Raw genomic sequence first — 13146 nt, 5'->3', positions numbered from 1 at the left:
ATTAAAAAAACAAAAGGTAACTATAGAGGGTAGAACCAGGCAAGACCTTGACCAGGTGATCAAAATTAACATCATCAACAAACATCATTTGTCTCTAGATGTGATACTGTGAAGATGTATCATCACATATACGGTATACTGACAATGAATAATCTGAATCAAAAAGAAAAATCAGACAAACCCTAAATGAGGTACATCCTATGAAAAAACAAAGGGGTGGAGTGAGGTGCATGAGCACATGCGTGAGCACACACAAACACACAATGCAGGTAAAAGCCAGTGAAAACTGAGTAAGGTCTATATCTAGTTAACAATAATGCTCCAGTGTCAATTCCAGACTTTGAGGTGGTACTGGTCACATAAGATATCACTAGTGGGGAAGCTGGGAGAAGCATTCTTCACTATTTTTGCAACTTCTATCATTTAAAATAAAAAGCATAAAAATAATTTTTAAAAATTTAAGGGGAGAGGTAGTATTCAAAAAATGTCAATGTCATGATGACAAAAAATGGCTATGAAGATGTTCTACATCAAAGGAAGCTAAAGAGACATGACAACTAAATGCAATACCAAACCCCAGACTGGGTCCCGCCCTGGAGCAGTTAAAATGCCGTAAGGGACATTATTGGGTCAAAAACAAATTAGAATTAAAATTGTAAATTATTTTATCAATGTTAAATTTGCTGCAGTTAATAACTGCAACATACAATTATGTGTTATGTAAGAGAATAGGATCTTGGATATATATACTGAAGTATTTAGAAGTAAAGGGCCATGATGTATGTAACTTAATCAGGGGAAAATCATGGGGGGTGGGGCAGGGTGCAAAAAAAATGTACAGGTGATAAAGCAAGTGGAGCAAAATGTTAACCAAGTGAATCTGGGGATTCTCTTCTGCAAGTTTTTAAAGTATTCTAAGTTTGAAATAATTTCCAAGTAAAAAGTCGGAAAGAAACATAGCTACATTTGACTATTTACAACTAAATGGGGATTGTTATGGACTGAGTTGTGTCTCTCCCTCTCCCCAAAATTCATATATTTAAGCCCTAACACCCAGTACCTTTAACCTGACTAAATACAGGTGACAAGGTCTTTAAAAAGGTAATTAAAGTTAAATAAGGTCATAAGTCCACTGTGACTGGTGTCCTTTTAAGGGGCACCAAGGAAGAGACCTTATGAGTACACAGTGAGAAGGTGGCCATCTGCAACCCAAAGAGAGTGGCTTCAGGAGAAATCACGCCTGCTGGCACCTTGATCTTGGACTTCCAGCCTCTAGAATGGAGGGAAAATAAATTTTGTTTAAGCTACCAAGTCTAAGATATTTTGTCATGGCAGCCCTAGCAAACTAATACAGAGGTGAATATAGGACTTTTTTCTTGCAACTTTGAGAATGGTTTCTGGAAAAGGTGTTATTAGGTGGTATTTCCCTATGGAACAAATTGTTCAAGGTGTCTTCATCAACACTAAGTCCTTATAATTCAGGTATCAGCTCAAATGTTACCTTCTCATAGAGGAGGTCTTCTCTGACCATTTTATCTAAAGTCGTCTCCTACCAACCTTTGTCATAACACTTAAAAGTCATAACTCCATCACAGCACTTATCACCTAATGAAAATTAACGTGTTTACTTGTTTATTCTCTACTTCACTAGAACATAAGCTTCTTAAGGGCAAAAACTTGTCTTGTTCAGAGCTGTATTCCCAACATGTACACAACACAGTGTCTCATACATAATTGACAGATAATACTCAAATATTTGTCAAGCAATGAATGAAAGATCTCCAGGAAAAGGGTTCTGCCCACTTATGTGACCAGAGACTGAGAATATATACCCTTCTCCAAAACTAGCAGCCAGGAACCATGGATGTGCATCAAGTTGGAGAAAAGAAACATTCAAAACCCAAAGAGCCTACATCAAATCTTAGGAGCAGTACAAAGTGGACATATACCACCCACCTCTTAAAAAAAAATTTAAAGGGCCTATCTTCAGCCAATAGAGTATAGGACTCTTAGTCTAGAAAAACAAATGCTGAGCAAGTTTATGGAATTATAATGCACACAGAAATGATAAACTTTTCATTGACCCTTGAAATTTTAAAACTCTAACAAACTTCTAGTTATAAAATAAGTCACAAGGATGTAAAGTTATATGCCAATTATACCTCAGTTAAAAAAAAAAAAAGCCTATAAATGATCCTGAGATTAAAGTGATCACATTTCTAAGCTACAGGAATTTTAAAAGTAAAAATGGTTTGCCAAAAATTTTGATAAATTCACTGATAATAAAGTTGGGACTCTGATGAATTACATTTCTAATCTTGTTATATTCACAGCCTGGAAGCTAACTCTAAGCTTATCAAAAAACACCCCTCAGTATTATCTCAGGACACAGATCAGTAAGCTGAATGGACCAAAAGAGGTTACAAACCTGTGTAACAATTCTTGTTCACTACCCTCAATGAAATACACTTCTTCATTAATTACGTTACTTTTCCTAAGTAATCTAAAATACCATTCAATTTACATTTTCTTTGCAGTGGACCTACAGATTAAACCCAACCTTTGCAAAATTCATGAAAAATGGCACTGATACATACAGAGTTCACATGGTATTCCTCAGGATACCATTTTCAGCCCATTTCTCTTCCCAAAAGTTCATAAAGAATCTAGACTCCATGGCCTGGCTTCAAGTGGTGTGTGTATATGAAATAATGTGTATTAATGTATGGTGCTTTCTTCTAGAGAAGGCCATTGATTTCATCAAAACCTCTAAGGGGATCCCCAAAAAGCTTAAGATTCACTTTTCTACAAACTCTCACTGGTTACAAACCCATTACCTTGGCTACAATCACTACCTATTTCCTGGTAACTACCAAATCTCCAACTCCATCCCAAACCTCTATGCACCAAACCTTTATAAGCAACTGCCTGTTGTACTCCTCCAGGGTATCCCCCAGACACCTTCAACTCAACATACCTAATGAGACTTCATCTTCCCATCCCCTTTACCTGTTCATCCTCCCATCTCTCCTACATCAGTGACCATCATTGCCAATCCACCCAATTTCCCAAGCCAGGGTGAAAGGAGTGTTCTTGATTTCACCTACCAATCAATCACCAAGTCCTAACAATTCTACTTACCTCTGAAGTATTCTTTTTTCCACTCCCTCTCCAATTCTATCACAACTTTAAGCTTGTCAGGGTCATGTCTTATCTGGGCTACAGCAGTTTACTTCTAGCTAGTTTTCCCCTCTCCAAGGTAGCTCTCCTGCAATCTACTCTCCATGCTACAGGGTTTATCTAAAATACTTATCTGATAATGCCCCTGTAGGCTAGCACGGGCATGCCAGACCCTTTCTGATCTGGGGCATGCTTACCTCACACTCTACACTCTATGTTCCAGATAGAGTAAACTACTTAAAGTGTCCTAATAAATCAGTGCCTCATGCTCTGGTCTTCAAGTCTTTGTATAAGCAACACTCTGCCTGAAACAAGCTATCTTTGCCATAGCTAGCTCCCTATCATCTTTTAGTTCCATTTAAAAATCATCCTTCCAGGGCGCCTAGGTGGCTCAGCTGGTTAAGTGACTGCCTTCGGCCCAGGTCCTCATCCCAGCCAGAGTTCTGGGATCGAGTCCCGCATCGGGCTCCCTGCTCAGCGGGGAGTCTGCTTCTCCCTCTGACTCTACCCCTTCTTGTGCTCTCTCTAATAATTAAAATAAAATCTTAAAAAAAACTTCATCCTTCCAGGGGCTCAGTTAAGCATCTGACTCTTGGTTTCAGTTCAAGTCATGTCTCTTGGGTCTTGAGATCAAGCCCAAAGTCAAGCTCCCTGCCCAGCGGGGAGTTGGCTTGAAGATTCTCTCCCTCTGCCCCTCCCCCAACTCGTGCACACACAAGCGAGCACTCTCTCTTTAAAATAAATAAATCTTTAAAAAACTTATATGATCTTTCCAATAAAGAGGCCTTTCCTGATACTGCCTCTCTACCCATACCATGGAGACTAACTTAAATATTTCTATACTCCTATAACAGCACCCTGTGCTTATCACCCCCACAGCAAATCACTCTGCATTGAAATGTCCTTTTTCAATATCATATCTATCTCCCCATTAAATGTAAACACCTTGAAAAGAGGGTCATAACTGTCCACCCACCTCTAGCACTTAAGACAGTGCCTTGGGGTACCTGGCTGGCTCAGTGGGTAGAACATGCGACTCTTGACCGTGAGTCATGAGTTTGAGCACCACATTGGGGGTAGAGTTTACTTCAAAAACAAACAAACAAAAAAAGACATGCCTGATACATACAGAAGAATTCAAATCTTTTTTAAATATTTGAATAAATGAACCACTCTACATTTCCTAGGCAATTAAACATGTCCAAAGAAAAACTGCTGTATCTATCTGAATAGTGTATGAGATACGAAGAAAATAATTTTTCAACATATGGGATTTTCTAAAAGCTACATTTCAATGTTCCAGTTAAAATATAGGCACATCCCCCCTTGGCAAATTTGACCAATTCGAATACCTGCTGAAAAGATATCCATTGCCCTCTTCAACTCTCCTCTTGTTCTCTGATTACTATTTAAGTCTACAAGTGGAGTTGAAGGATCCCTCATATATTCTAACTCAGTGGCAAACAATCCACCATCGACAAAACGTTCAGGAGCAATATAGCAAGTTCTCCTCCTAGAAGTGTCAAAGAAATAGTTGAAATCTGCTGGGTTGTCCTCTGGAAGATAAGTGGGCTTAAAACTGGCGAAATCAGTTAGAAGGACCCAATTCCAACTGGTGACCATTACATTCTCAGTCTTGATGTCCCCATGACGGACTCCAGATTTGTGTGCTTGGTCCACCGCTGTTAGGATCTGGAAAGCAATCCAACGCTTCTCAATGTTATTTAAGAATGGACGGGTACTGATGCGATCATAGAGGTTGTCTCGCACATACTGCCTAAAGAGCATGGCTGCTTTCTCAGACGCTTTTTCTACTGCTTTCTGAAAAGGTAGACAGTTCTGTGCAGAATGAAGCCTGATTTTCAGTTCCTCCAGCTCTTGTTTATAGCTGGTTAAAGGCAATGTGGGATCCTGAATTGCAAAGACCTTCACAACCACCAGGCCTTCTCGGTGCTTCGCTCGAGCAACTTTAAAAAACCGAGTACTTCCCAGGCTTTTATCATATTCAAAGTCATGGATGTCTGAGAAATAACTCTCCACAGAAAGGATCTGGGAAGGAGCAATGCCAGCAAGCTGATTTCCCATAATGGCAACAAGCACCTCTAGGTCTGTAAGTCAGGATACAACACCTACTTAAAAAAAAAAAAGACAAATAAAATAAAAAGAATGAGGAGGAGGAGAAGAAAAGATACAAGCAATGAAACACCATTATTTACGTTCTCTTCCTAAAAGATAGATGCACATTTCTCTTCCACTGAAAGCACTGTATCTAGTCTTCTAGGCAGCCTCTAAATTTTAAACACATCTATCTAAAAAGACTTTGTTATTTTATGTTTTCCTTTCCAGGAGCTGAACTATCTTTAAAGAGACCCCTTCAATATTAAGTTGAAAATGTTAGAATGTGTATTTTCCACCATTTAAATTTAAAAATTAATGAGCCTTTACTCTGTGTTCAGCATTGTGCCTGAGGCTATGAGGGTCACAACAAAACTATATGACAGTCTCTGTCCAAGAAGAACCTGTGGTCTTGGATGTAAGACACAAACACATTAAAAACTTAAAAATAAAAAGTGACAATAATTAAAAATAAAAACTTAAAACGGACTAAAAATCGCCTAAATCAAATAGGTCACTGAACTCCTCAAAGACCAAGCTAAGATCCAAAAAAAAAAAAAGAAATCAGTAACTTCTGGGCGCTTCCAGCCTAATTCCAGTGTGCTGGAATTCCAGTGTGCTAATTCTTACCACCTAACAGGCGGCATGAAGTCGTCTGATGTGCAAGAACAAGGAAAAAACACTGGCAGAAAAGTTAAAGAAAAGCCAAAACACACACTTGCCAAACACAGCCCAGGATTCCCCTAGCTCATAATTTGCAGGAAATAAAGGACACTCATACACACACGACCATACGCGCAGATAAACATTTACCCTAGGACTCCGGAAAGTGTCACAAGTTGGTCACTAGCTCACACTGAGGTCATGACGGATCACTTCAGGGTCTGCGCGCGATTGGGAGTCAGCAGCCAGGGGAGCCCTGGGCGAGCCTTCTGTATGAGGGGTCTTCCTTCAAAGGCAGGAGGTGGGACGTTGGGGGAGGGAGGCCGAAAAGTCCCAATTTCCAGAAACCAAGGTGGTCCGCAGGGGAGAAGTGAAAAGCTCTCGGTGCCGCAGTAGATAAACGAAGCCAAGCTGAAGGGATGCCACATATACCCCAAGAGTTGTCCCCGCCAGTACCCTACTCTGCCCTGGGAACCATGCGTTCCCGGGCCTCACCTTCCTCTCGCGCGTATCTCTGGACCCTCGAAGACCTCTAGACTCCAGAGCCTCACCACCAGGCCGGCAGGTGGGACCCGGGATAGAGCGCAAGGCTGCAGGGAAATACCACTTCTTCAGCGGAAGCCGACCAGTAAACGCCAAACTCCCGGGAAAGCTGCCGGCTCTAACCTCACTTCCCGTCGCAGAGCGGAAGTGACGACAGAGTAAGGCTTGAGGAAGAGAGCTAGTGCCGAGGGAGTTGGTTGCTAGGGAACGAAGAAAGGGCGTGGCCTCATTCGAAGCACCTGGAGGAAGAAAATAAATTGTTCTGTCAATTTATTTCCCATCCTGGTCTTCTATCGTTCCCCAAACTCTGCGGCTTCTGACATCCCCAGAACAGAGTTCTTTAAGAGAATTCACAGGTTTATTTAAGAAAGTTAATATATCACGAGTTGAATTTTTTTAAGAGCTTTATTAGAGATATAATTTACATAATATAAAGTACACCTGTTTAAAACATACAACTCGGGCGCCTGGGTGGCTCAGATGGTTGGGCGTCTGCCTTCGGCTCAGGTCATGATCCGGGGTCCTGGGACCGGGCCCCACCTCGGTCTCCCTGCTCAGCGGAAAGCCTGCTTCTCCCTCTGCCTCTCCCCCTAGTCATGCTCTCTCTCTCACTCTCTGTCTCGAATAAATAATAAAAAATCTTTAAAAAATAAAATAAAACATACAAATCAATGGCTTTTTATATATTTACAGAGTGTTTCAATCATCTCTATAATTTAATTTTGGAACATTTTCATTACCCCCCCAAAAAAATTTTGTAATCATACGCAGTCACTCCTATTCCCTCCCTATCTCCTCCCCGTCCCAGCCCTAGGTAATTACTAATCCATATTCTGTTTCTATAGACTTGCCTATTCTGGATACTTCATATACACGGTATACAATATGTAGTTTTTTGACTGTTTTCACCTCACATGTTTTTGAGGATCATCTCTCTTGTAACTTGTATCAATACTTAAATTTCTTTTTATTGCCAAATATTCTATTGTATAAAGATTCCACATTTTGTTTATCCATTCATTAGTTGGTGGACATTTGGTGCGTTGTGTCTACTTTTTGATTATGAATAATGCTGTATGAACATTCCTGTAGAAGGCTTCGTGTGGCCAAGTGTTATTTCTCTAGGGTAAGCATATAGGAATGAAATTATGGAATCATATGGTAGCTCTATGTTTAACAGATTGATAAGCTGCCAAACTGTTTTTTAAAGTTACTGCACCATTTTACGTTCCTACCAGCAATATGGGAGGATTCCATTTTCTCCACATGGTCATTTACTATTGTTAGTTTCTACCTTTTTGATTATAGCAATCCTAGTGGGTGTAAAATATCTCATTGTGGTTTTTATCTGCATTTTCCTAATGACTAATGATATTGTTAATCATCTTTTTGTGTGCTTATTGGCCATTCATGTATCTTCTTTAAAGAAATGTCTATCAAATCTTTTGCCCATTTTTTCATGGGTTATTTGTCCTTTCATTATTGAGTTTTAAGAGTTCTTTATAACTCCCCTATCAGGTTTGCAAATAGTTTTTCTCTGTGTTGTCTTTTCATTTTCTTGGTTGTGTCCTTTGAAGCACAAAATATTTTTACACAAAGCTGAATTTTTTTTTTATCATCCTTGCAGCAATCCCTCCTCCCTTATTCCCCATCTCAGGAGGCAACATTACCACCCACTGGATTCCTCAAACTACAAATTTAGAAGTCATTAAGTCACCTAGACATCTTTCTACGCTCTCCCTCTTTCATCCACCCCCATTCAATATCATCATCCTGATGATTCCACCTCTAAAATATGCCTTGAAGCTATCTACTGCCATCTCTCCAGGGCCTAGGACAAGCTACCATTATTGTGATACCTAGATTTTGAAACCTACTCAGAAAAGGCATTCCCCACCCACAATATTATTTTTTGTACTTTTCCCATGATTTCTTCTGGGTTTTTTATGACTTCATTTTGTGTTCTTAAATTTCTGCAGTATAAAAAAAAAATTCTGAAGTACAGGTCCAACTTTATTCTTTCTCAAGAAGGATACTCAGGTATCCCAAGATGTTAATAAGTAATCCATTGTCTCCCCACTTATTTTGAAATGTCATATTTACCACATACAAATTTCCTATATATATTTGGGTGGGTCTTCTGCTGAACTTTCTCTTCTGTACATTGAGTTGCCATTTAATTCACCTGCCAGTACTGTATTAATTATTGTAAAATGTTTTCATGTCTAACATAGCTACTGCTAGAGTAATCTTTTTTAATTACAACTATAGTCATAAAGATTATAATCGTGTAATCATAAGGATGCTTCCATACTTCCAGATTCTCTTCTCTTGTTGTTAGGCTAAACTTAAAAATCCTTAGCTTGGCCTACAAAACCCTGCATGATCTGACTCCTACCCCTACACCCCACCATAACTGGCATCACTCATTGTCCCTCTCAGTCCCCCACAATAGCCTCCCTTTGCTCCTAACTTGTCAAACTTCTCTCTACCACTCGGCCTTCAAATTTACTCTTTTCTCTACTTAGAACACCCTTTCCCCCACTCAATGTAGCAAAACTTGCTCTTCTTTCAAGTCCCAAATTAAGTGCCAGTACTCCCGGAAGGTCTTTCCTGAAATTCTCCACCACCACCACCACCACCACCACCACCACCACCATTTTATAATCTCATCGACACAAAACTTTTCTTCATAGCACTTATTATTACTGAAATCACTTCATTTGGGGAAGGGGAGCTGACTATTTGTTTAAGGTCTGTTTTCCCACCTGACCATCAACTCCATGAGGTGAGTGATTGTGTAATTCTTATTCACCAAGGTATCTTCAGCAACCAGAATAGTATCTGACACACAGTAGACATTCAATAGATATTTGAATCAGTAGATGTGGCCTTATAAGGTTTGTGACCACTAGGGCCAAGATCATGAGTTCTAGGACTAGGAATGTCTAAAATATTTATAAGAATTACTACACACATGAGGTGCCTGGGTGGCTCAGTCAGTTGAGCATCTGACTCTTGATTTCGGCTCAGGTCATGATCTCAGGGTCATGAGATCTGGCCCTGCATCAGGCTCTGGGCTCAGTGGGGAGTCTGCTTGAGATTCTCTCTCTCCCTCTCCCTCTCCCCCTCCCCCTGCACACCTGTGCTCTCTTTCTTTATCTCTCTCAAATAAATAAATAAAATCTTTTAAAAAAAAGAATTGCTACATACACAGTTATTTAGAGATAGTATTTTAGGATTATATCCATATCTCAGATACTAGATATCATGTATGTAAGTGCTTTAAACATCTCTTCAATAGAGAGCTTACGGTGTAGAAATGGGATAAATCTCTCTCAATTTAGATCACTCTTGCATTTTCCCCACATCTATTTTTCCCCACCAGTACATTTTGTAAAGTAATTCGTGAAATATTTTTCATACATAGAGTATGCCTTCTATACTCACTTCTATGGTTTTCTTTCCCATTCTTTCTTTTTTTTTTTTTTTCCTGTTTTTAAATAGGAATCATGGCTGCCCAGGAGGCTTTTTTTAAAAGGAATCTCACCTAGTCCTTTTGAGAGTAAATCAAAAAATAAAATTTACTTGCCACTAGTGGAGTAAAAAGGAGAAAGAGCCAGCAAACACACTTCTATCCTCTAGTCAACGGCCTCTCAGCTACATTGTGGCAGAGATGACTAAATGTCCCTTCTACAGAAAATAGACGTTTCAGGAAAGTAGCTGTACTAGAGGAATACCCCACCCCTTGCATATAAGAGGCGCTAATTGACTAGCTCTCTCTAGCAAGTATAAGTGGAAATTATGTATTTCACTTCCAGGTCAAGGCAGTTAAGAGGTGAATGACCTTCTCTGTTCTCTCTTTTCCTTCAGCCTAGATGCAGGGACTTCAAGGCCTTAGGTAATGCCAGAGCCACCAGATGATAGGGGCATGTGTCCCCAAATCACAGCCTGGAGAAAGACCACCTGTTAAGTAGGAACACCCACATAGAACTTTTACATAAGCAAAAGTAAACTCCTATGTGTTAAGCCAGTGAAATGTTGATATCTACCTGCCACAGTAGTCTTAGCTTAACCAATCCATTCATCTTCCAGATCTCTAAACTTCCTTACCTCTCCTGGCTACTCACGTCACCAGTGCACTTCCAGTCCTACGAGGTGCCCGTGTGGACTCTCTGCAATCCTTGCATCCTAAGGAAAAGGAGTAAAGGAAAATTCCTAATGTAAACAACACCTTCCAGTGAATAGTAAACATTTTCTTTTTTTGTAGAAGATGGCCAGCTAACAGATGCAAAGGGAATTATAAGAAATTACCGTTTTGTAATTACAGCATAATAATTGGTTCCTACAAGGACTGTCAATGGATTCTATAATCATTGGGCAAAGGGTGTGGATAGACTCATGGTGCCCAAGGAATAGCTACAGATTACTTTCTACATTTGGAAGGGGGGAAAATGAATCTTTTATGGTGGAAAATTCTGGCAAGCAAACCCTTTACCTAAATGATAAAACTTAATATCACTAATAGTAGGACAGAGGTACTATGAGGCTCCTGATATAATGCAATGGACAGTACACAGTATCATCCATGAAGCATTCTTACCAAGGATGTTTAACCTGAATCCAATCAAGCCTCTAGACCTCACTGTCCAATATGATAGCCACTGGCCATATTTGAATATTGAGCACTTGAAATGCAGCTACTCAAAATGGAGAAGTGTATAAAAAACACAGGATTTAGGGCAGCCCTGTCAGGACCCCCCGCCCCTTGAGAGCTTTTTCTGTATCGTCACTTAATAAACTTCTATCGCTTTAATCACTCTCCATTGTCCTCAAGATTCATTCTTCGACTCCGTGAGACAAGAACCTAGCTCTCCCGCTTCATTTTGGTGCCGAAACCCAGGATCACTTCCACCGAAGGGTGAGTAAAAGCGGACTCTTCTTTCCTGGGAGATGTCTCTCCCTTAGGTGACATCTTCTCACAAACAACAAAATCGGGCACCCGTCAGCCAGCTACAGGTGAATAGCGTGGCCACTGGTCTTAAAGTCTCAGGTGACAGGCTTCTGGACAAAGGTTTGATCAATCCCCCTTCCTCAAAAGAAGGATATGTTGACCTAACCCTATCCAGTTCTGCTTTCTGTTCACTGGCTTTTCTTAAATGGCTTTCTCCCACCTCAGGGACTTTGCCTATAGTAGGGCCCTTTCGATCTCCGGTGATCACTATGCCCTTTTAATTAGGGATTCATTTCAGGAAGAGTGTTGCCTATGTAGATACAAGGTTTTTTTCATTTAAAGATGTCTTTCGTGAGAACTGTTTAGGAGGAGAATCTTTTCCTCACTTTTGCTGCCTGCTAAGACATATGTTTTTCTGTTAGGTACAGTTTAGGTTTAATCACGGCCCAGGGATCAAGAACCAAGTTATTGGCAAGCAGGATTAGAGCTATCTCTTCATATAAGTTAGAGGGAGCCCAATGTTTCCTGGGCATTTACTGGAATTCTTTGGGCATTAAAGAGGTAATTATAGACCCCCAGCCAATTCCTCGATTGGTTGCATTAGCAGCTGGGACTTTAATGGGTAATATAGTTGAGGCTTTCTTTTTCCAACAACAGAAATATGAAATTATGATGATGCTAAATCTCGGGGTCTGCACCCCTCAACAGGGCCATGCATGCAAATGGGACCTCAGGCATACGGACAGAAAAAGCGCCCAGGGATAAGGTGAGGGAACATAACTGAATCAAAGTTTAAACTGTTAACCTCACTAAGCCTTTATGATTGAGCCAGATTTTGTGGGGGCATGGGGGGAAGCCAGAGGAGAAAAGGAGGATCAGGTGATGGATGGGTAAGAGTAGCTACTCCCACTGGCCTGACCCCTCCTCAACCCAAGATGTTAGAGGAATTGGATGGGGGAACGTAATTCCCTCCTTGGGTAGAGCTAACTGTTGTTAGTCTACCTCAGGAAGGGACTTTAAGGAATATTTCCAAGCAGCTGCTGAAACTCCCCTTGTCTCAGGGAAATCCCCTGTCCTCTCCAGCCTGACATGGACTGCCTAATCCCAGTTGTTGGTGGAAAAATATGGCATTTACTCATCTGTCCAAGTGGATGAGCTTTAGCCCTGGGAACCCTTTTTCTCTGTCTTCTGGAAGCACTTTGCCTCTTCTGTCTGCCCCACCCCTCCTGTTTCTGTACCTTGGGTACCACCTGCATACACTCCCACTTCAGATTTCCCCACCAGTGTCTCAGGTAAAAATTGACAACAGGGAACAAACTGATTGACTTTTTTTTTTAATGTTCTTAATTCTTTTTTTTTTTTAAGATTTTATTTATTTATTTGACAGAGAGAGAGGCACAGTGAGAGAGGGAACACAAGCAGGGGGAGTGGGAGAGGGAGAAGCAGGCTTCCCGCTGAGCGGGGAGCCCGATGCGGGGCTCGATCCCAGGACCCTGGGACCATGACCTGAGCCGAAGGCAGACGCTTAACGACTGAGCCACCCGGGCGCCCCAAACTGATTGACTTTTTAAAAGTGGACCCAGGTGGAACACAACTTGGTATTTAAACTAAGTTAAGTTTATTGGCTTATTTATTTATTTATTTAGATTTATTTATTCGACCGAGAGAGAGAGAGCACAAGCAGGGGAAGC

The 13146-nt window shown here is 40.7% G+C and overlaps 1 protein-coding gene across 5 annotated transcripts in view; it reads right to left on the bottom strand.

The window, feature by feature from the left end:
• PIK3R4 (phosphoinositide-3-kinase regulatory subunit 4) overlaps positions 1-6629 on the bottom strand; it is a 90655-nt gene extending 84026 nt beyond the window's left edge. For 2 of the 5 annotated variants that reach the window (XM_028099171.1, XM_028099175.2), the window contains exons 1-2: positions 6109-6629; positions 4533-5309 (exon numbers count right to left, since the gene is read on the bottom strand). In XM_028099171.1, coding sequence (XP_027954972.1) covers positions 4533-5265 — 733 coding nt within the window. In that variant the 5' untranslated portion in view covers positions 5266-5309; positions 6109-6629. Of the gene's footprint in view, positions 1-4532; positions 5313-6108 lie in introns of all 5 variants that reach the window. The other 3 variants (XM_028099172.1, XM_028099174.1, XM_028099173.1) reach the window with 3 other exon arrangements.
• Positions 6630-13146: the final 6517 nt, after the last annotated feature.

This window comes from Eumetopias jubatus, unplaced genomic scaffold (assembly GCF_037043125.1).
Source record: "Eumetopias jubatus isolate StellerSeaLion01/CBP00866 unplaced genomic scaffold, mEumJub1_p1.0 scaffold_1, whole genome shotgun sequence".
NCBI classification, from domain to species: Eukaryota; Metazoa; Chordata; class Mammalia; order Carnivora; family Otariidae; genus Eumetopias; species Eumetopias jubatus.
The sequence above is the reverse complement of the archived record's forward strand: the minus strand, read 5'-3'. Positions and strand labels throughout refer to the sequence as shown.